Source organism: Emys orbicularis, chromosome 1, assembly GCF_028017835.1.
Source record: "Emys orbicularis isolate rEmyOrb1 chromosome 1, rEmyOrb1.hap1, whole genome shotgun sequence".
Classification (NCBI taxonomy): domain Eukaryota; kingdom Metazoa; phylum Chordata; order Testudines; family Emydidae; genus Emys; species Emys orbicularis.
Window position 1 is genome coordinate 243,507,234 of NC_088683.1, and position 25,500 is coordinate 243,532,733.

A 25,500-nucleotide genomic window follows, 5' to 3' on the forward strand; every position below is an offset into this window, starting at 1 on the left:
TGAGTAGTGCATAAGCTTGTGCTGGCCCTCTGCACAAAGGTGAGTTTCTATCCAAGTGAATAAAGGCTGCAGGATTGAGCCTTTAGCCATCAATATTGTGCAACATAGTACCCCAAAGTATTGTGGGTAGCCAGTATAACTGCTCATCTGTTAGAGGTTAGTGCCTCCTTATGGTGAAATTCCCAATCTGTATGTTAAAAATATGGAATTGAAAATGCTGGAGTTGTTGTGGGGGAAGTATTTATTATTTTTGTTGTAAAATGTGATATAATTAACAATATTGGAACTAAGACCAAACTTTATCTAGAAGTATAAACTTTATACTATATCATTACTATAAATAACATTTATACATTCTAGATAAAGTTTGGTCTTAGTTCCAATCTTGTTAATTGTCTGGGTTTATTCCCCATGTCCCTTTACAATGGTTAATGTTAGATTAGCATTATGGCCTTGGTTTAAAGAGATATTAGGCTTTCACAAAGAGGTAGCAAAGACAGGTAAAATTTATAAACTCCAACATGTCCAAAATATAACCACTTTTCACATAATAAATAGGTGGAAAATGGCAGCACTTTGACATTTCAGAAAATTTGCTTGTCATAAAGTATCAAAATTGGGGGGAAAAATGCAAATGTCTAAAACTGAAAAGATCTAATGCATTACTTTTTGCCCTATGGAAATATTTGGATTTGATAAATATCAGCAAAAGCCAAAATTAGTAATGGATTACTAGATGATAAATACACTTGAGAAAGAAAAAACAGTCTTACTGGCAGTACTATTGAGAGGATAAGCTTTCATGAATGCAGGCCTTGATAACAAAGGCAAAAAATTGAGCTATCTTGTTAGAAGTAGACAAGAGCAGTATTTGTTCTCACAAACAAACCCACAACATAATAAATTGATTAGAAGAGAATTACATAACAAATAAAAACATGGGGGGTTAGTAAACCCAGACACTTTGGTAATATAATGTCAAGGGAGTTTCCTCCATTTAGACTAGCTATGCTGCTTAGACAAGTTTGTATTTGGTGTCTACATAACTGGAAAAAAGAAAAATTGGCAAACACTGAACTTGTCCACCCCTACAAAACATTTACTTTTTTTGTTTTGTTTTACTTTAAATGATTGCAAAAATGTCATACAGGCTTTTCATCTTACTTCCCAGAAATATGGCACATTAACTTGACTAGAAATCATAGTATCTATCTTTTTCCATATGTGATACATATATTTTTATCCATTCCTAGAAGACCCGGACTGTCATTTTGGCACTAAATTGCAATGTACCCAGTCTGAGCATAAAGGACTTAAGTTATGGTTCTTGCGGAACTGGTTATTAACAGAATAAGAATGTACGGCTATTTTTTAATCTATAATATTTACAGTATTGCACTTTACTGCACTTAATTGCATTTCACTAAAAGTAATGCTGCATCAGTATTATGCCCTAAAACCATATGTCCATCTTTGTTGTGTGAGTCATTCTTTCTATATCCTGTAAAATAGCAAGATTTCAATTCAAAGATCCAGACATTAGGGAGAAAAAAATCAGAAAGTCGACCTGCTCCTATGGCACAATGCATCTCAGCTAATTCAGGTGATTCTGGATAAAACAGGTGCATTCATATTGTTCCCATCATTCAAGTCACCACTAATGGTTAGTAAATTCTAGTCTGTCTCTTTTTTTTTTTCTTCCTTCCAAAAGACTTTTAGCCATTTGAGACACATTTTTTTTGTTATTGCTGCTTTTTTTCTTTCTGGAAAAAAAAAAAACCTGCCTCGCCTCAAATCTGAAATTCCACATTTAAATTCAAACCAGTTCTTCAGCAGCAGCTCCTCAGCGATGGAAGATATTCATGGCAGTGAAATAATACTGTTGGCAACAAAGAAATGTCATCTTTAATGGAGACCAGCCCCAAGGATCTTTTTTATATTTTTGTTTGTTTTGTTTTAATAGATGTTAGGATCTTGAAAATGTGTTGAGTTAGACACATGCACATGGTCGCAGAACTGACGGCAGCCGATGACCTCACGCGGATGTGATCACTTTTGCCAGGGTCAAAATCCACATGTCCCACTGTTCACAGATTAGCATAATTTAAAGATTTTGTTCCCCACCTACTTTATCCTCCGGAAAGTCTTTGCTTTTGTGTGTGTGCGTGTGTGTATGTGTTTAATCGGATGACTTAAGTCAGATTCGGGATGGTCTCACCCTACCATTGCATCTGGGGGAGCAGTTTTAACTGTGGAGCGCTAGGTGCCTGAAAAATAAAAAAGGACAGGCAACTGGGCCCCCTCAGTCTTCAGATGAACCGGGTCGGGTGCGCAGGCTTTGAGCGCGCAGGGGGAGAGAGGAAAGCCAAACAGAGGAACTAGGGACGGGAGGGAGCTGTCGTGATCGTCTTTAAAAGTACTTGCAGGCCTTCCAAAAGCCAGCGACCCTTGTTCCCCCGCAGGCCTGGGGCCTGCAGAGAGTCACGTTGGGGTGGTGCGGAGGGCAAGAGGGAGCGGAGAGGGAGTCCTGGCCACACACACACATGCACACAGCACGGCGGAAAGTGTCAGAGCCCCAGCGCCTCGGCATGTTTCCTGGCCTTGAGTCGCAGGTCGGCGATGCTGGAGTTTTTGCTGTTGCTCTTGGCAGCAGCAGCCACCACCGCAGCGGCGGAGGCGGATTCGGCCAAAGAGGCGATGGGGAGTCCGAAGGGCGGCGGGGGGAACATCAGGTAGGGAGCGTGGGCGGCCAGGTGCGGGTGGAGGTGGGGGTGGGCGTGGGCCACGCCTTCCAGCTGCAGCTGCGCTTGGACCTGGGAAAGCAGAGCGAGGGGAGCCGGGTGAGAAGCTGGGTGCGGGCTTGCCACCCAGCGCGGGTCAAGAGCTGCCCTCTCCCACCTCACCCACCCCTGGTAGGGGATTAGCAACCTCCCGGGGCAGCAGCAGCACCCTCCACCTCTGGCGGGCGGGGTGCGTCCTATACGCTGTCAGCAAACCACATGCTCCGAGGGCGGGAAATGGACTCGGTTTATGAAGCTGATCCACATGGCGCCCAGTCACCTCTCGCTACCCACCGTCCCTGAGCAGAGGTTTCAGTGGTAGCCATTTATTTGCAGTTTCCTCCACTGCCTGCCCGCCGACCCGGCCTAGTTTTAGTGCGGTTCCACCTTCGGCTGTCTCCGCAAGGGTGACTGCGCATTGGCGACAGAGCCGCTCGCGTGGTCTGGCAGCACAAGATGTGATCTTGTGGCAAGAAAGCGCAGCAGGGCTCGGCGGGCCAAGGAATTCGGATCAGCGCAGTTCAAGAGGAATACAATGTCCACAGCCCTTGGCCTCTTCCCCCGTGCACAGCAGCGATTGTGCAGGTCACTGCGTGCTCAAGGAAAGGACTAGAGCTGCAAGTGGGAAAGAGGGGCTTGTGATTGGAGTCACCCATTTAACCCCTTGCACGCAGCAAATGCGGGGAGCATGAATAAAGGAGACAGCTAGGCACTGGCTTGATTTAAACAGGAACGGCAAAGCTGGACGAGAACTGACTGGTTGATATTAAACACTCCGCTCAGCACTTATACAGAGAGAATAGAGGCATATTTAGGCCTTCCAGTATTTACAAAAATGAGTTGGCCATCTCATGGGCGCCAACAAGTGCTAAATAGCATTTTTCCTAGGGATGTTTATTTATATCTTTCTAAAAACTCTTTAACCTTGGGAAAGGGACCAGTCGCCAATGTTTACTTTGGAGCTTTCTAGACCTACACAAACACTGGATTGACAGAGAGATCTCCGCCTCGGGTGTGGGTTTTCTCCCCCAAGATATGTGTTTTTCAAAAATCAGTAGCATTAATCTATCTCTTCTACCTAGTTTGCTTTTGGGAAACCGATTCCTCAATCGGTTATGTAAAGACACAAAAAGGAAATGACACAAACTGTAGCTTGCGCTGTTAAGTGGTATCTGGGCGGGTTTGCCTCTCTTCTCCGTTGTTACCTGGGTTGTATGCCAGTGTAACTCCACTGACTTCAAGGGGGTTGCTCCTGATTTACACCCATGGAGCAGGGAGCAGACTTAGGCCCAATATTTATAGACAGAGTGAAGGGGGAAACTTTCCCCCCATATAGAGGTGCTGGAACTAGAGGTGTTGAAGGGGTTTCCATTATATACAGGGTTTACAGTTTGATTCAACGTGAGCGCCCAGCCCTTGAACTGGGAGCAAAAGCCAGCGCGTTATCACCCCCCGCGCCCAGGTTTTACTAAGGAAAATGGACGCAGGCAGCGCCAGGAGCATTTTTGTTCCCTGGACTCTCCGTGGTGGAGTCGATTTTGCAGGGACGAGGCCAGCTCCGGGCGAGTCACCTTCCCTGGGTTTGGGCTTGGAGAAGGGACAGCTCCTAACGGGGAGGCTTGTCTTTGCCACGTCTCGGCCTAGCGAGCCGGCTGCTGCACAATGCACAAGGTTTCTTCCTTCCGAGGGCGGCCAGCGCCAGTAGCACAGCCCACGTCTCGCGAAGGAAGAGGCTCCCCACCTTCCCTTACTGTTGCCCTGCGTGCGCTCTGTCAGCATCAGGGGACCGCGAGGGAGGACCCTGGGCAGGGCTGGCCAACCCTTCCCTCTCCTAATGCAAGGGCCGGATCCTGCAGCCAAACTCCCCTTCGACTGAACGCAGGAGACTTGAGCCTCCAGGGGGGTGGAGGGGTTTGGCTGGGCTGCTGACTCCTTCCTTTGCGCATCGGGGCTCCCACAAGGCCAGAGCACACCGGGAAAGGAGGGGCAGACCTACAGCCGCCTGCCTCTGCCTGAGCAGGGGAGGCGAGCGGGGGGGGGGGGTGTTTGGAAAGAGGCCCCTTCAGAAGTTTTACAGCGTGCTTTTAATACGTGCCAACTTCGCTATAAATGGCACTTGTAAACGTATGTCCCACTTCCTCCTTTGGCGGTGAAAGGGCAGCAGAGGAGGAGGAGGGCGGGCAGGCGCTCCAGACATTGGGGCAGGGGTTTAACGGGAAGCAAAACGAACTACCTGTTGGAAAGGCATCCTCAGGGCTCCCATATTCACATAAGGGGCTACTCGGCAGGCGTCTAAATGGCTGGCAGTTCCCAGGATCACACCTGCAAGAAGAGACATGGTACGGTCAGCCCCGTGGGTGGCACTTTCCCTTCATGCCATCCGCGGCCTTCTTCTCCAGCACTCAGTGACCAATGACCATCCCACCCATCCACTCCCTGAATCCGGGCTCTCAGACCCACCTTTATGCATCTGATTCTCCTGCTTTCGGCACTTTGCTCTCCTGTTTTGGAACCAGACCTGCAAAAATAAAAACAAAAAGGGGAAGGTAGACAGGCAGCTGTTGAGAAGCGGGACTAGCAAGCGGAGGCCAAGCAGTTCGTATAATTTTAATGATGTGTATAAAATAAACACACACACACACACACACACACACACACACGGCTACTGAGTGGCCACTGCGCGTTGTGTGAGTGATTATGGCTCTTACAGTCCTGTTAGACTGCCTTAGAGAACGTGGGACCGACACCAAAAAAACAATCAACATTCGTTCTTCTCCTTTTTTGATTGCCAGTGTATCGAGCCTGGCCAGCACATCCAACGTTACCGTAAAGCCTCTACAGTCCTGAAAACAAACACTTCGGAACCGTGGCCCTCTTTCTAAACCCACGGCCCCAGTATTCCCCAGGCTTGCAGGAGTCAAGGCTTTCACTCCCTTGTGCCACCCATAGAGGGTGAGCACTCGCGATTGTTAAAGCAAATACCAAAATTGTGTCCCTCACAGATCTCCCTTCATGATGGATCTATCAGTCTTTTTCTCGTCATATTTAAACCAAACCAGTAACATTTTACATTTTGTCAAACTTCAGTGCTCGATTTCTAGCCCATAAAATCTGTTACCAATTGGATTATCTGTTCCAATCCAAAACTTCAGTTTTATGGGTTTTGAGAGATTTGAAGGTCTCACATAAAATAATATGTGAGACCTGGGCAAATGGACTGAATTATTCTCCATTACATTAACTTTTTATTTTTTTTAAATGTTCCTGCTGACGTTTTAATGTTCTTACTTGCAGGCAATAACAGACTCTTTCCAGATTTGGATTTAAGGAATTATTTATACTACCACCAGGAAAATATCTATAATCCAATAATCCTCATCTAATTCCAGTTATTATAACTGTTAAACAAATGCAAAAATCCAGTTGTCATTGTTTCTCTTTGACTTCTATTCGAGAGTATTTCAAACGTTTGAGTTTATTGTTTCCTCTCCCTTCTCAAATGGCTAGTTTAGTAAAGTGAGTTGAGTTGATTGTCAGACGCTCAGATTCAAATGTTTTTGCCCAGTTTTATTCTTACGCAAAACCTACCAAATGTGGACAAACATTGACTAGCGGTGCTGATAAAATCTTGTAGCTAAGAAACACCTTCAACCTTTGATGTTCTTACACTTGACAAGTGATCATACGGTTAATTAATACTAACTGCACTTCCTACATCAAGTTTTCCCTTCAAGCTTTCTTCAATTGCCTTAATGATGGTCATTTACAACGGAGTAATTAGTGCAAAGAAAGGCTTCCAAAGGCATTAATTACCCAGGGTACCTCAGTGATTTTCTTAAGTAGGAATTGGCCTTCTCTACTCTGGAGCGCAATTCTTTCTGCTCAGGGTCGCCAGATGATCGCGTCAATAATAGCTCTTCAGCTGAGCAAACCCTGAGCGACGGGTCTAACTGAAAACTGTAACCTGGATTTTTCAAGAGCACGACCTTTCCGTGTGCTAATAAAGTATCTGCCTTTCAAATTCACAGTAGCTTCGCTTCGTATTTTTGTCACTCTGTTTTCTTGAACTACAGACTACTGAAAAATCGTATTTTTCAAACCAAAAATATACCCCCATAATAAACATTTAAAACTTTGTACCAAGCTACTGCAATTTCGGGTGAGGACCCGTGATGCAGCGACCACAATGTATTTGGTACGGCTGTGATCGTTGCATGTCTTTTGGGGGAGGAGGGGGGGAGAAGTTGTTTAAATCGTCATGAGGCATTTAAGCAGTGTGTAAACAACTTCCCCTGCAAATCAGAATATCCTTCAAACAAAAATTATATTTAAATCTGCAAAACGAAGTGCCCTTTCCCTTTAGCTATGAAAAATAAGGTTAAGAGGAATAAAAGTGATGAATTAGCCACTGCGTTAAGCGATAATAAATCAGGCTTGGTGTGATTCACGATCAATTCCAATTAGTCATGAATATGCTAAGTAAAGCACAGTACACTGTTTTAGACAGTTATTTCTTCATTAAGGATCACTCAGTGATTTCTTTCACAAATGCTCTAATCTGATTTCCTTTTGATTTCCATTAGAGACAGTGAATAATGACATTTAATTTAGCCCTGCACCATAAACCCAAAGATATTTGTTGTAATTGAATTACTGCCTGCTCCTCACTATGGTCTCATAACTTTCAATTATAACCCTGACAGCTGGGTGATATGAGTTTCCAGTACAACACTAAAAATAAAAGGTTAATAAGGACTAGCTACCATAGGAGCTTCAATTTATTTACAGCAAATTTCCACACTAAATTGAAACTATATCCTTTAACAACAAGGGACAGGCGGTGCAGACAAGGATTAGAGAACAGTTCTGGAAGTATTAAAATATCCTTCCTTTCCTCCTTTCTTTTTTCTACTCCCTCTTTTTAACTATATTGCGTCCTCTGTTTTTTTTCTAATTAATTATCTTATCTAAACGCTTTCTCTTCCTATTTCCCTTTTTTTACATTACTATTACCAGCCTTTTTCATGCCGTCCTCTTTTTAAAAAATAAAGAAATGAAATTTTGTCTTGCATATAACTTCCACTTGAATCGATATCACCATTTTTAATTTTTTTATATTTTATTTTTGGTGTGGTATTTAAAGATCTACAAGCTCTTGAAGCACCAATTTTGCTGTAACTATGAACATCCTGTTAAGGTGCTGCTACTCAGTAATAAACTACTTGAAAGAAAGAGTGCAGAATTCAATTACAAGTAATTTATTTTTATAGAAACAGTACATCAAGGCCCTGGAAAGATATTACAGAGCCAAAGCAAGAAGATCTGGGAAGATGACATAAGATTTGATGTCCCCTTCAGCAAAAGTTTAATCTTTTCATTAATTTATATGGTGCGGTTAGATCAATCTTCCAGGAGAATGTAGGCCACCAGCCCTTTCAACCCCTACAATATTCCCCTAGAAGTCTCCCTTTTTAAGGCATATGGTCCACACGACAAGGTCCCTTCTCCAGCTTGTTTTATACAGAAAGACCCCACAGCTGAGAAAAAAAAACTAGCCACACTATTTATTTCGGGAAATGCCTCAAGGAGGTACTTATTTAAAGCTAGATAGCCACTTACTCAGATAAGTACTGGAAGGATTTGGAAGGCACAGATTCTCCCTCTTTGCTTTCCAAAGACTAGATGTTTATAATATTTAACGGGGGAAAACAAAGAGAATCCCTCTGCCATCCGAAGCCTAATGTGTATATTTATTTACATATATATGCATATATACATATATTAATTTTTCTTCAGAGAAACTGATGTGATTAAAAGGTAAGAGGATGTATTTCCTGTGTAAGCCATGTAGAGAATAATAACCTGATAAGAGTTTTTCTTTAAATTTCTTCGCCCTGTGCTCTTGCTCAGAGATCCACAGGTTGATCTTATTAATTCTTTTTTACATGACATTTGCTTTTGGAGTGGATTCCCTAATTATTTTTTTTTCCCCCGCCGCGGCTATCAAGGAGAAAGTTAAAATATTTTTTTTAATCGATTCGAAGACACAATGAGCAATTCTGCGAGGTTTTGATTGCCGTATTTTGTGGCTATGTCTAAGGATTATGAGACCTTAAAAAAAGGCGGGGGGGGGGGAATATACCAGATGGGGTGCAATGAATTCATATGCTTGCTATGCGAGTCAGATGGGAGCACCTTACCCCCGGCTCTAGATAATCCAGCCCCAAAGCACCCAAACCGTCTAGCCTTATCCATGACAATTGTTTTCTGGGTTTTTTTATAACGTCCCCATAAAAGGAGAGCAGTGCGAAAGGAAAATATGGGGATTAAGGGAGAGGTTATTGAGTGATCAGATGAGTTTGCAAAAGCAATTCATTATGTTATTAATTAGATAATTACTAAAAACGTGTCCATTAAAGGCAGCAATGGAGGAGTTTAAGAAATATATTTAGCAGAACAAGTACACCGGAAATACAAACAGCTTCCCATCAGACGTGTCGTTTCTGCTTTCACCTCTCCTGCTTTGAATGAAACAGGGCACTGTGCTAGAATCCACTGGCAGACAGGAACTGAGGTGAGGACATTTCCAGGAACATAATGCAAGAGTCTTTCTCTTACCTGAACTCTAGCTTCAGAGAGTCCCAGCCTCTGGCTTAGTTCCTCCCTCATGAAGGCATCTGGATAGTGAGTCTCATCAAAAAGTCTTTCCAGCTCATTCAGCTGCTCTAGTGTGAAATTGGTTCTGCTTCTCCTCTGTTTGAGCTTGGTCTGTCCATCTTCATCCTCTGACTTCACGTCTTCCCTCTTCTCTTTGCACTCGTAGATCCCTGCCGGGTGGGGGGGGGGTGAGCGGGGGACACAGAGCTTTGCTTTAGTATCTCACAAAAGTTTCTTTTGCACAGGAGACTAGTTTCTCTTTTCCTCTCCTCTTCCCTAACCTGATTCTAAACTAGAGGAAAGTGCCATTAAACAGAATCACTCCCATGTTGTCACGCACAGAATTTTTGCTTCGGGGGAGAAGGGAGGGCAGATTTTTGTGTCTTTATAGGGAAATATTATTTATTACGTATCCCCATCCCATGGCACCGTACATCTTCTAGCACTAGCTACACCCTGTCACCCAACTAGAGCAACAATGTAGGGAAAGCGTAAGCAATCGATTGGAACAGAAAAAAACACACCATCCCAGAGCCATGTCAGGGATGTTACCCCAGTGGACTACAGTGGAAGTTATGCCTGAGTGAAGACTGCAGCATCGGGCCCCAAAATATAGCTGCACTCTAGGGGAATGCTGCAAAATATTTGATCACTGGGGACCACCATCGCTCGTTTTAAATAGCAGGAGGGTCTGAGCCACTGTTTCAGGAACAGCAAAGGAGAGGGAAAAGAAGTGGCTTGGGTTTTTTTGGTTAGCTGGTTAATTTCGCCATGTGAGGTCCATTTAAAAACAAGTCACTAACCAGCGCCTATTATCCGCTGGTAACTGCAAATTAAGGAGGGTCGCAGACGAATATTGGGAAATCATTCCGCTAACACTGTTAGAGCCAGTGGAAAGGGGCGTGGGGAGGGGGAGCTCTGTGTTGCTGTTTTCTTTAGAAGTAAATGCTGTTATGCAGGGCATTGCCCACCGCTGTTGGGGTGAAGGCAAAACATTTGCGTGGTAAGAGAAATTGTCCATTGTTTAGTTACATGGGCCTGGGCCGCTTCGCCAAAAATGGTACCTGGGGAAACCTCAAACTCCAAGCTGTTGTCAGGGGCCGCTCATCTTTCTGTGTCGCTGGAAGAATCTGGCCTTGTTGCATCAGAGGGGGGGAGCTGACCCCCCTCCCCACCCATCAAGGAATAACTTGCGTCCTCTCTAGCTCCTCACCCCTATCTTGCCCGCCTTTTGGGAAATCGCTAGAAAAGAAGGTGCCAGGAGCGGGGGAGCGTTTATAACCTGAGCTGATGCATGTGGAGATTTACACTGAAGAGGGGAAAACATAACGAGGCCAAAAACAACCCCCCGCGTTTTCTTTCTGGCATGTTTTGGAAAAGGGACCTAGAGCGCAAATCCTCTTTTAATCATCATAACGAAAATGACCAAAACCATTAGATCAGCAGAGGGTGTCTATTTTAATCACGCTTGTGCCAGCCAGCAGCATGCCCTCGACCAACCCTGATTGTATAGCCTCGAAAAGATTCCCCAGATTGTTCCATCGCCGCGCTATTTAAGGAGTCCCAGCAAGTTCTTTATTTCTTTTGTTCTGATCCACCTCACAGCCAGTGTGGGGCTGGGAGTGAGAATAAATATTCAGAGATAATGTTGAATTGTATTTCTCCCTCCCCTCCCCCCCAAAAATATGGTGACTAAATGAAAACATTTGAATGAAGCGCGGTCTGTGCCAGTGGAAATCCAAGGGGAAAAGGGCACAAGAACCCAAATGTTTGTTTTCACTTCTTCACTTAAAACTACAACAGTTCAAATCAATTCACTGCCCCCTCCTCATAGACTGCTGTTCGACTGCTTAACACTTTCACGTTTGCGTGCCCTTTGCCGAAAACAGGCGTTTGGCCCGCATTCCTCATTGTAATGTGTGTGGTTTTCATGAAGCCGTATTTAAATAAGATATTTCTAACTAAAGGAATAAATAAAGATGAGCCCTGTAGAAAGATAATCTGCGTCTTGTGGTAGATGCATGCTCTGCAGAGAGTCAAGCGTGCCCACAGTGTATACAAAATATTGGATAGTCAGATCGGTGGGACTGGAATAGCATATTGAAATTAGACTGAATCCTTACCTGAACAGAAGTTGTCACAAACGCCTCATCTTGCACAACTCCGCCCTCTCACCTCCACCCCACCCCTCTATACATAGACTGATTAGATTAGATAAACACAGTCTAACATTTATATGCACAGAACAAAAAAAGGGGGAGTTTGGAACAATATACAGGTTTCGTTTTAATAAGAGTTCCTCTTTGGATCATTTCTATAAATGGTGTCCATGCTTTGTAATCTTGATCATTAAAAATAAAAATAGCGAAGTGCTAAGTGAAATATACTTCTGCAGAAATACAGGCCTCAGGTACATTATAACACTTAAAAAAAGAATTAGTTTTACTTAAAGAATTATTCTAAAATTGTTATATGTGTTTTTGACTGTGAATTCAAGTGTTTTTTTAAATGAAAGGTTGGTTGTTGTTCACAAACCAATTAAACGAATTTTATTATCGCCAGGTGTAGCATAGTAGCTCCCTGGACAGGTCGACCTGTCCAACTTGCCCGGAGACACTTTCTCAGCTTTTTGTCCCCCTCCATGTATGTATGTGTGTGTGTGTGTGTGTGTGTGTGTGTGTGTGTGTGTGTGTGTGTGTGTGTGTGTGTGTGAAACTAGTTTGACAAAGGTGAGATTGCCCGACAGGACTGAATGTCCTGAACCTGATGACAGCATATGTATACAAGGCTTGGAATGTTTCTCTGTCTCCATGATTATCTGCCCCTTCGAGTACACGCACAGCCATACTGCTTTATGACTTCTCACTACCCACATATATCCGAAAACAATCTACTGACTGATCTGTGTTCTGAAATACAAAATTGTCCAAAGGCAGCGCCTTAAGGTCCAGCTTTCTTTCAGAAGAAGCAGCATCCTGATGGCCCGGAAACAGGAAGAACATGTCTTCTGATACATTAAAACTCCCTGGACAAGATTTCCTCATTTTCCTACACATGGAACTTCTCCCCCGTACAGAGCATTGTTAAGGCACCTAGAATCTGTCCTATTTCCGATTTAAATGAGGGGATCTGGCTAAACTAAAGTGACTACTTTACCTTTCACTGTTAAACCAAATCTCTCTCTCTACACACACACGCACACGCGCGCACACAAAGGCATGAAACTGATGAGCTTGTGCTCTCATCGGGACGCATCGGTTTCAATTAATTGAGTTTCACCCCTCATTTAAGGCGACCGGCAAAGCTGAAGGGCCGCAGTGTGGAAAGAGGGAGAGGAAGGCTCCCGGCGTGGAGCCGGCTTTGCAGAGGGGGCTGCCGCCTGCACAGTGCTTACCTTCCGAAGTCCTGCCCGTGCTGAACTCTTTCAGTTTGTCCTTGTCACTCTCTACATGGTCTTTGAAAAGATGCACCGGGCAATGGTTGCTGCTCTCAGTAATGTCCTGCAGGTTAGTGTCAGAGTTTCCAAGCTCCCTAGATCGAGCCAACCCACTCTCCAAAACTTCCCTGTACGTGATAGTCTCCTTCTTGCTGCTGCTGCTACTGCTGCTGCTGCTCTCTTTGCTTTTCTGGTCAAAAGATTTGGATACAAAAGCTGTAAGTTCTTCCATAGCTGCCCGGCGATCTTATCCACAGAGATCCACTTGTTTTCAGTAGGAGATCTGGCCGTCCTCTGCACGCTTTTTTTGCACGTAGAAGATGGGCTGTATAGAGTTAGATCACTCCTGCTGTTATTTATGCCTTTCAATTTGAGATCACACTATTTATACATGGCTACCTCAGCCCAACCCCCAGCTTTCCCTGTCTCCAGCAATTACTGACTGCTCCATAGTCGCAGGCGGACTCCTAGCAGCTATCTCCCCCACCTCAGTCCAGCAATTGGCTTTCTTTTCATTTCATCACTGTTTGGCATCTTTGCACCTTGATTTAGGGAGGCAAAGAGCACAAGCAAAAAGAGAGAGAGAGAGAAATAAAAGGGGGGAAGGAGAAAACACAAAAACAGGTATCTGCATTCTGTAAATGGGTTGCAGAAATGAAAGTCAAGGAAGACTTTATTGATTGTAAGGACATCCTAAGCTTACCAACACTGTGAGTAAAAACGGACCTCGCTAATCAAATAAATCTGTTCTTGCCATTAAATGTATAGATATCAATGGGAAAAGAAAATGATTGTTCAATAAAAAGGTAATTAATACAAGCTGGATATGTGCATTTGCTATAATATTTATGCTTCGACATGATGACGATTTTCTGTTTTAATTAAAAATTGTCAAATTATTCAATGAACAAAAATGTTGTTTTAAAGTGTTGTCTGTTACGGAGAAAAACATTTCTTGCAGTGAAGCCGGTTGTTGTAAATCTCTGAGATCCTTATCAGTTTTTGCCTATAGGTACAGGCACCTCCAGATGCGTGTAAACATTACAGGATCTGTTTTCTGGCTAATGCTATTATGTTGCCCGAAGATGTTGTCCGGGAAATTTAGGATCTAAAAATGTCTAATTTTTGTCTAATGCAAACCTGTCCTGGTGAGTGGTATTGAAGGATGATTTGTTAGCAGGAGTGGTCCTGTTTGTACACATCAAATAGAATATTAGATTTGTCTACATTTTTAAAGCTAAACGACTATTGTCATATTTAAGATGGAGCTGTCACTAATTTTTCCATCTTATTCATGGTGGGCGGTTATTTTTGTTGTGCACCGTGTCATAATTACCACCCTGTAAATTGGAATAACCGCCTGAATGTAATGTCCAGATAATAGCAGTGACATTTCTAACTCCTCTCTGCACAATTCGATCGGAATATAAAGCTGACCTCTCCCCCCCCCCACCCCCCGCCCTCTTTGGACTTAACACAAAGGATTTGGCATTTGGGGGAATTTCTAGTTACCACTGGCGTTCATTTTGCATTTTCTTGTGTCGGGTCCTCATCGCGAGCATTAGTTAATCAAATCACATCATCATGCCCACCCTCTGCTCTGAATTTTATCCAAACGAGATCTCCTTGCGTGAGTCAGGGACCATTGTTTCCATTCCAGGAAAGTGTGTGATTGCTCTGAAAATTAACAGAGCATTAAAACAATACAAATGTGTTTAATTAATCCAGGGGTGCACACCTTCCGCCGCCCCTCCCCCCCGACACCGGAGTTAACACCTCCGCAGGAGGAGAAAAGAACATCGAGGAAACAATTAATAAAGCACTTTAAAAAAAATCAATTCCCCCTGTGTGATTTTAAAATGATTATCAAGGGGACAAGGATTGATCGTTTGATCTTGGCACTGCCGATATCCCTGACATTTATTGTATTGTTGCGTCTCAGTAGCCTCCTACCTATAGAGTTCATTTAACAAGCGAGGGAGCCAACTGAAGCCTTAGAATTTAACAAACAGATCCTGTCTTCTCACAAGCCAATCAGATCCAAGTTCCTAATATATATCACACGGAACCCTGTCAATAATAAATGGAAATTACCTATTTATGGATAAAAAGATATAGTCAAAATACGTTGATTTTATTTATATATATGTGTGTGTGTATCATATATACATATATGTTGCTAACATATATAGACCCACTTTTTTTTAGATTAGGTTTCTAGTAAAACCCACACAAGTACCTATTCGAATAGATATTCCGAAGTTCAACTCTTATTTATGGGAAAGGAGAGGATTTGGTCAGGATGATCTTAGAACGCAGTTTCCACGTGTCTTACTCACTCCCTAGGTCGTGAGCCATATGAACTTTCCTGAGCTGCAATTTTGTACATCAATGAAACTTTCCAAACCCCTCGACTCCTTAATTATGGATTCCCCTCCGCATTAACAGACAATTTGTCTCTCTCACTGTCTCTCAAATTAAGGGTAAATAGTTGGGGTAAATATTTGTTCCCACACCCTCCTTCCAGTTTGAACGTCGGTGTTTCATAGCCCCGGTCTCCCATAGTTCTAGCTTAGTTACATTATCTCGGATAGTTTGCAATAATCCCCCCTCTAGCCCTATTTTGACCCTCGTGTTCTGTTTTCTTCCCCTGGCTCTGAAGGGAAGGACGACTTCCCGGTATAGTAAACCCCCCCCCCCCCCCCCCAATGCGTTCTTCAAACCCACCAAGTCCTTAGCTTGCTCCGTCCTTTACTGGGCAAGTGGCCCTGGGTTTGCTTCGGGCATTTTCACAGAAATGCAGACCTGGATGTGGAGCCAGTCCCACCACAGCCAGCTCCTCAGTCCCAAGAACTCGGCAGTTTTCTATCAGAGCCCTTCTGAAATAAACCGGAGGGAGACAGTCCATATTGTTTCCAGTGACACGTTTTATGAGCGTCCCCTGGAACACATAGTTTCGCCTACTTGCCCCACAGATTTTGACTTTGTAAAGTATGTGATGCATTAGGTAATTAAAAATCTGCATACGATAAACATGTGCCACTATTTCATTGGGCTACTTAAAGTCAGTTTAACTATTTGACCCAGCATTGGCAGAGAGGAACGTTCATCATACAGTTTGGGAGTTTGCTAGTCTTTTTGAACGTGTGGACTTTCTCAGAGTTAGGAAAGTCGACGCGTTTGACTTTTAATGGGGAAGCGCCAAGTATTCTGTGCATTGCTCCCACACAACATCCCAGTCCCCCAGACAGCCAGACACAGCAGCTTTTGAGAAACATTGGCATATATGCCTGTTGAGAAAGAGCTAATCTCCTATCCGAGACATGTTTTGCTGTGTAAGCCTCTATGCTCGCCAGGGGTACCTAAACACATCCAGTGGGTGCACGCACACACGATCCTGTTCTGACACACTGCACATTATCTTGAGAGCATAATATCTTCTCAAGTTGACTGCTAGTCAAATTCAAATCTTACTAATAAAAAGTGGGTGACATTCCTTCGACCAAAAAAAAAATCACTTCCAATGGAGTTAAGAATAATAAAGAGGCGAAACTTTGACTCCATCACAAACTTTTAAATCGCTGCAAATTCAGAAAGAGAGAAATTTTATTGCCACACAAACCCCTTTGCCTTATCAGGCACTAAACTCCCTAGAACAGCCTGGAAACAAAAGAATCTAAACACCGATTTAACTTTAAATTAGGCATTTTGAAACTGACCTGAAAACTCTGTCTAACAAGTTGTGCTTTCTGGATGTCTTGGTGTCTGGACGACTGGGATCCCAGGGCCCCCGTCCCACAAAGCACAAAGGAGGGCAAATCTAAAGCACCAATGCGTTGTACCCCCTGATTTAAGCTTTGACCGGGAGACCAGCAGAAACCGGGAATTGTCAGGTGATAAACTGGACATTTAAAAAAAAAATCTTTGTTCAACAGGGTTTTTTCAGTCACTTCGGAGCATTGCCCTAAATCACCTGCACGGAGCAGTCACCTTAACCACCTCCCACCCCAATGCTCCGGGTTAAAGGAGTGAGTCATCTATCTCCTCTGAGCTAGAGTGGGATAGCTGTGAAATGAGACTGCTAGCCATGCTCTGATTCCTGTGTAAACGGGACCTCACTTCATGAGTATCTCGCTTTCCTCTCCCTCCCCCTCTCCATTAGACATTTCTCTCTCTCCCTCCCCCTCTCTCTTCAGAAGTGGTTAAATAATTGCTAAATTATTCTCTCTTGCACTCGCACACGTTCACGCTTAATAACTTTTTTTAAAATCCCCCCCCCCCCCCCCACTCCACTGGCCCGGCCTTTCAGCCTCACCTCAAGAGGCCAGCGCGAGCGAACGCAACTCTTTTAGGTTTGGGACTTTGTCCTGTACCCAGGAGATTTCACCTCCTTCAAAATAGCCCCCCCCCCCCCCCCGCCCCAGCCTACCCTATTCAGAGGCATCGAAGAACTAAGGAAGAACGTTAGCTCAGGACAATGACAGTCGTTGGGGTTTCTTTGGATCAGGGCAGCTGGGTCAGAGTAGTACAGCCTTTGCGAAGAACAACGTTGAAGGGGAGAACTAGGAGAACAAATATGTCATGATTATTGACACAGGCTCCTCAGTGATTGCAGGCGGTCACTATTCTTTTTTAAGGCGTTGTACTAGAAAAGTGCCTGTCATCATCACTATAATGATCCTGAACAACGAAAGTAATGCTTGTCTATTGTGAACAATAGCAATAGAGAGAGAGCATATGTTAATTACACAGGCATACATACGTGAAAATATAAATATATACATATACATACATACGTTGTATTTTATGTGTGTGTGTATATATATATATTGCTGTTAGTTACATGACACACTGGGAATATACTGGACATGAATCCATATAAACAACGTAGTTTGTGCATAAAATGCAGCAGTGTTAGACAACAGCTTCTGAAGGGGTATCACAGAAGAGCAATTATTTATCATAATATGTATATCTATATATTATTCTTTTTCTGCTTTCAGAGGGACCTCACGATCATCCAGCGGTTTCCTTTAAGTAAATCAGGAAAATAATTATGAACGAATAGTTCATAGGTTTAAGTATTTCTAAGGCAAAGTGTGTCTGCTATTGAATTTAATATTTACACGGGAAATTAACATTTTCAGTATCCTTTGTATGACTTTTAGTGAAACTGTTTTTAAGTCCCTTCCAGTCCTGTGATTCTATGATTTCTGGTCAAAATGAAGTAACTAGCCCAAAACTATTTTATCAGTTTAATCCACACCTTAATTAGTCCTTAAATGAAGCTCAAGCTTTTGCACAGCAGCTACTGAGTTCTCTGTGTGCTCCTCTCTCTCTCTCTCTCTCTCACTCTCGTGATTAATTCAGAGACTGTAATCATGGACATTATACATCAAACCTTTCTCCTCATTCTACAGATTCCTGTAGATTTTTATTGGTTTACATGAAAGCGAGTAAACATATTTCAGAGGATGCCCTTCAATCTGGCTCCATTTTCACAGCACATAATTCCAAGGACAATTTGTTTTGATAATAAGAATGGATGCAGTGTTAATGGTTTTCAATTTGTGTTTTTTTAAAAAAACATTAAATATTTATAAGTATCGATCGAGGGTTTCAGGATTTTACAGACGTCTTAACACATTTCATAGATGGGATTTTTTTTTTTAATTTAGAAACCTGCGTCGTATTCTCTTTTATGCTTTTTATTGATTTAAGCAACATCCGTGTCTCAAATGAGGAGCTAATAGATTTTCATTAAAATAGGCTCTCTTAATTCTGATTGTGAATGGATATGATTGATCCATCCAGCACAGTACACATTTATAATAGTAATAAAGGACATTATTATGGCAGGCTTGCATTTCCCTCATCAACGCACTTTTTTTCCCCCTATGCAACCTTAAAGATTTATTTGGGGGGCATAAAATGGCCCACAGGAGGGAAATGCATTGAGATGAATACATTTTTATATTAGAACATTTTTGGTTGATAGCTTCAGTGAAAAGACTTTAAAAAAAAAAAAACCTGCAGTCCACTGTGGCTACATATGGTGAAAATTAAACTGTTTCCTCGCAAATCTAATCTTAAAACATTTATGTTGAGCTTTATTTTTAGAAAATCATTTTTAAAGGGAGAGCAAAACATTTTAGATGAAAAGCAAAATAAAGAATATTTTAAAGGCTACCGTTTAAACTAATATGTTACTTTCCAGAATGAGCCTGCTTTATGAACTATCCTACTTGATGAATATATTAAGAAGCTCTGCAGACAGCAGTTTCTACAGTAATTAATAGAGAGTGACATAAACGTTAAGGGCTTAATTTTGTCTTTATTCCGATTTCTAAGATGGTAGCAAAAGAAAGAAGAATTAAACCAACACAAAAAATAACAGAGAGAATCACATAATCTCCCTTCTCTGTTATGGGCTCATTTTCTGGATATATTCATTATTCATATCGTCCTTAAAAGGAAGCGAGATATGTTCAAATCCATCCTTTTTGAGAGTTCTGCAAAATAAAATACAGTCATCTTTGTGTGTAATTCATTGTAGTAGACTAGACCAAATCCTGCTCGCCTAGCTAAAGAGACTAAACTTCAGCGGGACTAACTCGAGCAGGATTTGGCACAGAGACTGGCATAAAAACTACACCAAAAAGTTCTGGGCTGCAAAGTTTGTACTGATTTAGCAACACACCACACAGAGAGAGATTTGTTTGACTTCTTCAGTAATATGCTGCAATGTTGAACTCTGAAATAATGATTAATAAGTCAAAAGGGCATATATCTCTTGTATGGTATGCAGCGCTCAAGGGAATATTATTGTATGTCTTTAAAACGAAGTAGGAATATTTACACACGTGTGGAGTTAGCAACAGCACAAAAAAAGAAAAAACACGAATATTTCAGTGACCTATTACATTTTTTTTCAATTATTTCCCAATGAGTATTTCAATGAACTGTTACATTTTCCCAATTCACAGGGAAGATTTATGGGATTATTAAGATTTCTAGTGGAAATATTATACAGTGGAAGTTTATCGTCTCTCAGGGATTGTACACCATTTGATATCAATTTCCAGATGTTGTGATCTTTTTCAAAAAATAATTGAGTATATTAACTTCTTTCCTATACAAGAAAAGGTATTTAGTTATTTTTCTGTCAAGGACACAACTATCTTCCTTCTTCTTCTTCTTCCTTTCTTTCTTTGGTGGAGTGAAATCATTGAAACATTAGAGAAAAGTTGAATCAGATAATGATTTAATACCCAGGGGAAAGAATAATTCATTTATGGATTTATTACAAACATAAGCCTATGGATTTATCTGTATTTTTATACTATCACATTTGGAAGATACAACATAAGATTACATGTCTGTAGATTTTATTATCGAGAGGTGTGTGTATATATAAATGACTATAAATATGTGCATACAGAGAGAGAGAGAGATGGACAAAGGTGTACTCAGCTTTGCTAATTAATTACACTTAAACTTTCCGCTTTAGAGAGGTGCAAACAAAAAGTAGCACTGGAGCTGGGTGGGTGGGTGGCTGGAGGGGAATTTTTTCCGCCCTATTTTGAATCTAAATGCTGCCATTGCCTGAACTAGGTCCCTGTTCCACCAGAAGAAGGAGGCAAAAGAGATGGCACCGAGCAGAGGCAAACAGGGCTGAAAGGAGGGCTGCCTGCCGCACTAATTAGAATACCGGGGTCCATCTGCAGGTAGGGGGCTCCTGGTATCTCCTGGTATTGGAGAGGCTGACCGGGGAGGGCTGTCTGCTCTTCCTGGCCATTTGCACCCGCTGCAAAGCCTCCTGGCCTGAGGCGAAGCTCAGGGCTAAAAGAACAGCTCGAACCGGCTGGACACCAGCCAGCCGCCCACTTTGGTGCACAGGGCTGCCCTTAAAGCACAATTTGCCATCCAAAGCGGCTGGGGGAAGGGGCGGAGCAGTCTGTCAATGAGAGATTTGTATAGGATAGGTGCTGTCGAGCGAAGGCACAGGGTGGATGCTTCCCATCATTGCAGACAGCAGAGTGGGGGATGGGGATGTTCCCCAGCTGTTTTCCTGGTGCTAAAATGGGCAATCATTCCCAAACTGTTAAAGGGGCAGGGCTTTAAGAGGCAGAAGGTGGTAGCGATTGCGACAGCTCTCTGTTACCTAAAACCAAAGGTCTCGCCTCCGAGAGAAGTAGGAACGTTTCATCTTCCCTTCAGGCTCCAGCCCCTGTGTTCAATACACTCCCCAATGTATGCCTCTGCGTCTAATCCCCGGCTAAAGCAGGAGAGTTCACGGGGAAAGGGCCGGATCCTGCATGTCCTGGCCCCCCAAACGCCCAGCGGGAAGGTCGGGATCGGGCCCAGTCGCCCCCAAATGCGGTCTTGATCGCACACAAACGTCACCTACAATCGACATTTTTGCCACCTTGCTTCTCAAAGCAAAAAGACACTCTTCCTATTCGCTACAGCAAAGAAAATAAAACTCCCGTGCTCGGTTTGCGAGCAAAAGTGCCCTTCCTTGGCCAATACAAGACCTGCTCTCCTCAGCTGCGTGTGCACCTCAGACCGGTAGCCTGATGGAACTGCTCGACAGCCTACTCCAAAAGCCACCACGCCAGCCCAAGGGTTCCAGTGTAGGCACTGAGCAAACAGGCAATTTGCTGGGGAGACCGGGAAACAAAATGCCACCAGGTAACCTGCCATTAGAAGAGCCCCTTCGCCTTCCGACCACCCCATCCCCTTTCAAAAGAAAGCCACGCAGGGAACAAGGTAGTGTAAAAACATCACGAAGTTGTTTAGACTCTGCTATCCTCTAGGTATCAACCTAGGCCTGGTGGCCACGTTCTCTTAAGAGGCATGGAGCTGAGTGAAGGTCTTAATTATAGGACAAAGAGGCGGAAGCCAATTCTATAAATAGCTATACTCCACAGGTTGGTGCGCTGGGCTTCAATATCATTGCATGCAGAATGGGTTCATTTTAGTGGAAGCGGGGAAAGAGGGAAAGAGGGAAGCACACTTTCCCCAGGTTACCTCGCTTTGGATTTATCAAGCCAGCTGAGAAGAAAATCAACTTTAAGAGTCCCATGGTTTAAATAACAGCCTTTGTTGTTTTGACAGTAAAATGGCAAACACTTAGCAAGAGAAAAGTTTTAAAGTCGGAGGCTGGCGGCGCCCCTAAATTATATTGTCCTCGTTGCTTCAAATTGGACCCAGGACCTTATAACATTTGCCTGGGTCTTTAGCTGCTGCTTTGCTGACTGCAAAAACATAATTGTATCATTTTACACCAGTCAACTAAGCAAGGGCCAGTGGAATAAAATCCACGAAGTACACACATACCAGTTCTCTGGCTAAAGAAGTCTGTTCCTTACAAGCTGTAAAGGCCTGCAAATTAAATACCAGTTACTGGAGGCAATAAAATGCTTTTTTATTGCATGAAGTCTACTTAAAACAGAAGAAAATAGTTCTTTTATGTTCAGGAAGGGAAAGAAGGGTGGGTCACGAAGACATATATTGGCAAAGAAAAGAATACATACAGTGCCTGAATAGAGCCATAGTGGAGAAATTCTAACGCCTTCGGGAGACAGGTTTTTCTGGTGTTATACAGAGGCGGTGTTATGCAGAGGTGGTTATGATGGGGATTATTACAGGTGAGATTATGAAGGGTGGGGAGCCAAACAACAGTAGTTCTATGTAGGAGAGAATGAGTGGTATAACTGCAGAAACTCTTCTGACGAAACTGTGTTTTAACCCCCCTTAACAAATATGACTCCAACAGTTTCGTGGTCACTATAAATCGTGAGGATGGTACTATAAATTGATTGCTTCCACCTGCCAAAGTATATTCTTTGGAATCTTGGGGAGGAACTGGCTTCAGGCTTTCAGTCTTTTGAACACTAAAATAAAAATAAATGTTAATTTTTCCATTCAATTTTTCAACCCACTGACTCCCCTGGGAGGCGCAGAAGGAACACAGAATCGGGAGTAAAATCAATAGTGATCAAATCGGCACTATACTCTGATAAGTGCTGTCAGTATCAAAATCTTGAAAATGGCTACTAGACGGCTAGATTTAATATGCAGAGGTGCTTAACTTTAAGAAAGCAAATACAAGTGGCAACTCAATCGAGAAAGGGCAAGTTTACCTAGATGAAATATAAGGCTTTGCTTTTGTTCCTTTATTATCATTTATAAGAAAGAAAGAAAGAAAGAAAGAAAGAAAGAAAGAAAGAAAGAAAGAAAGAAAGAAAGAAAGAAAGAAAGAAAGAAAGAAAGAAAGAAAACAGGCCTGGGCTAGGTGATACGAGGAACTTTGTTTTATACTTATTTTCTTATCGAAATGTCTCTCTTAGATTTTACCAGATTTATCATTTTGCTAGTCGTTCACTCCTTTATTTTATTAGCCTGGAACATCCCATCATTGTAGTTTCCCTCGATATATGTTTCACACACTTCAATGTTTCAAATAATTCTCTAGCACAATCATTTTGTGGGACATACTCTCCAGTATTAATACAGTATAAGTAGTAGTGTCCTCTTGTGATGTTATACAAATGTAAGGGAGCTTGTGTCCGTCACGTGTAAGCATTTTTTGAAAGGGCGTATTTTATTTTTTCCAATGATAGTAGCATTTGAGAACTTAAAAACTTGTTTTGTAACATGACCCCTGCATAATTTCACTACATTTTCGTACTGACTAGGATGTATTATACAGATCCAAACTGCTGCAACAAAGAACTCTTCCGAGCTAATTATCTGCAAGAGGAGAGGCTTTCTGTAGATGAATTAGGCTTAGAAATGTTTGAAGATTAGACTTGGAAACAGGCAAAACTGAATCTATGCCATGTGTCCTACAGTTATTTCAAAGGTTTCTTTCTCTTGTCACACCAATTCGAAACTTCCAAAACAATCGTTTGAAGGAGGGTCCATTTTTGTTTGCATATGAAATTCTGATATTAACAGAACGCCACAGGCAGGGCACTCTGGTTAGAGATGATGCACTCCACAAATCACAAACATTAGGCAAAGTTGCCTCGTTAAAATGAATAATTGCTCTAATATGTTCTTCATTTTATGGAGCCATTTGGCAGGCATTCTGATGTGCCAATGCGATTCCAAAAAGCATCAACATGACAGTTTGGGATGACGAAAATGATGGCTCCAAAATACTATTGATGGAAACCACAAGTTGTAAGTGAGTAACTGCTGATTAAAGGCCATGCGAATATGTATCCTTTCGGAACGAGGGGTGACCAACCTTTACACTCTGGAACTGGTACAACAAGTTTCAACAAGCAATGACTTTTAATGAAATTTATAGAGGGTAACCTGAGCTCAGAGCTTCTTATTGTAAATAGGAGCTAATATGGAGAGAGTAGAGAAGGAGGACGGAGGTTGGGAGAAAGATCCTAATAACATTTATAATGAGGAGTGAGTTATCCGGTATCTCATCACAGTGAACATGATGGGAGAACTAAATGTATGTTGAAGGGGGGTGGGTTTGCCTCTTTTGTGTGTGTGCACGGAATGATTCCTATGCTATCGAGGGATTTTCTTAGGTGCCGTGCAAGACAAGACAAGAACAACTCATTGACCTCTGTTTGGGAGAGAGAGGGGCTGGGCTATTTAAGGACCCGATCCTGCCCTCATTGAAATCACTGGACATTTTGACAACTGACTTAAATTAAGGATCGGCGCCTAAACTATTTTCTCCCTTCTTCTGACCTGTTGTTTTCCCAGATGAAAAATGTTCCCGCTTTTCCCGTCTGCTGCAGTAGTAAATGCCATTGCAGTTGTTCTGTGATTGGTTAAGTCTCAGTGCTCATGTTGGTTAGGCATGTGTAGACGGCGGATTTCAGAAATAGTTGTGGTGTCTCTTTATCAGCTACAAGGAAACTGAGGCCTCAGATTGCATTTCCAACTCCCTCATTATAGTTAATCCCCCTTGATGTCATTAATTCTGAAACATGGGGTGGGGGGGGGGACGTAGGAAGAAAACCCCGCCACTTATGACATACCAATGTCAGCGCTGTTGGGTGTTGCAGACCAGCTAAGGAGAATTGTTCCAAAAGTTAGCTTTGTAATAAATGTTTACAAATAGCTGGCACCTCCTCACTTAAACTGTGCGCAGCCGGTACACACACATACAGATCGTGCGGTGTACACAGAACCAGTCGCATTTACATTCTTCTAGGTACCTCTACACTATTCACCCATTCTAAATGCCAGGGGGATTTCTGGTTTTTGTTTAAAATTGGCTGTCTGCAGCCTCTCTTTGGTTCCTCGGCGAGCAGCTGGGGAAAGCGGTAAAGCTAGCCAACAGCCCTTGTAGCCCCTACAGATGTCAATTAGTTTCTCTCGGGCTTCCTTCGGATTCACTGGGGTCTCGAGACCTCCGTGTGCTGACTTATTTGTACAGCGTGCGTCATTCACTGACTCCATGTTCTTAATTAGAAGATGATCAGCTCTCCGCGGTTAGCTTGTCTGCTGGAGAGACGCTAGCGCAGAGCTCGGTTAAGGAGAGCGTCAATCGGTGACTGAACCATTCGAGGGATCGGAAAGGGGTTGCGAGCTTTCCAGACCCGCCTATCCCGGTTTAGTTGCAGGTGGCTGGTAAAGGCTAGC

At 42.8% G+C, this 25,500-nt stretch overlaps 1 protein-coding gene across 2 annotated transcripts; it reads right to left on the bottom strand.

Moving 5' to 3' along the window:
- Positions 1-2,567: 2,567 nt before the first annotated feature.
- On the bottom strand, positions 2,568-13,105 carry SHOX (SHOX homeobox). Of its 2 annotated transcripts, none has more exons than XM_065423374.1 (5): positions 12,832-13,105; positions 9,399-9,607; positions 5,241-5,298; positions 5,014-5,102; positions 2,568-2,813 (listed from the first exon to the last, which is right to left on the bottom strand). In XM_065423374.1, the coding sequence occupies exons 1-5, from the start codon at positions 13,103-13,105 to the stop codon at positions 2,568-2,570; spliced, it is 876 nt and encodes a 291-aa protein (XP_065279446.1). The 2 variants fall into 2 exon arrangements, with proteins under 2 accessions (XP_065279446.1, XP_065279445.1); XM_065423373.1 differs by having other exon boundaries at positions 5,011-5,102.
- Positions 13,106-25,500: the final 12,395 nt, after the last annotated feature.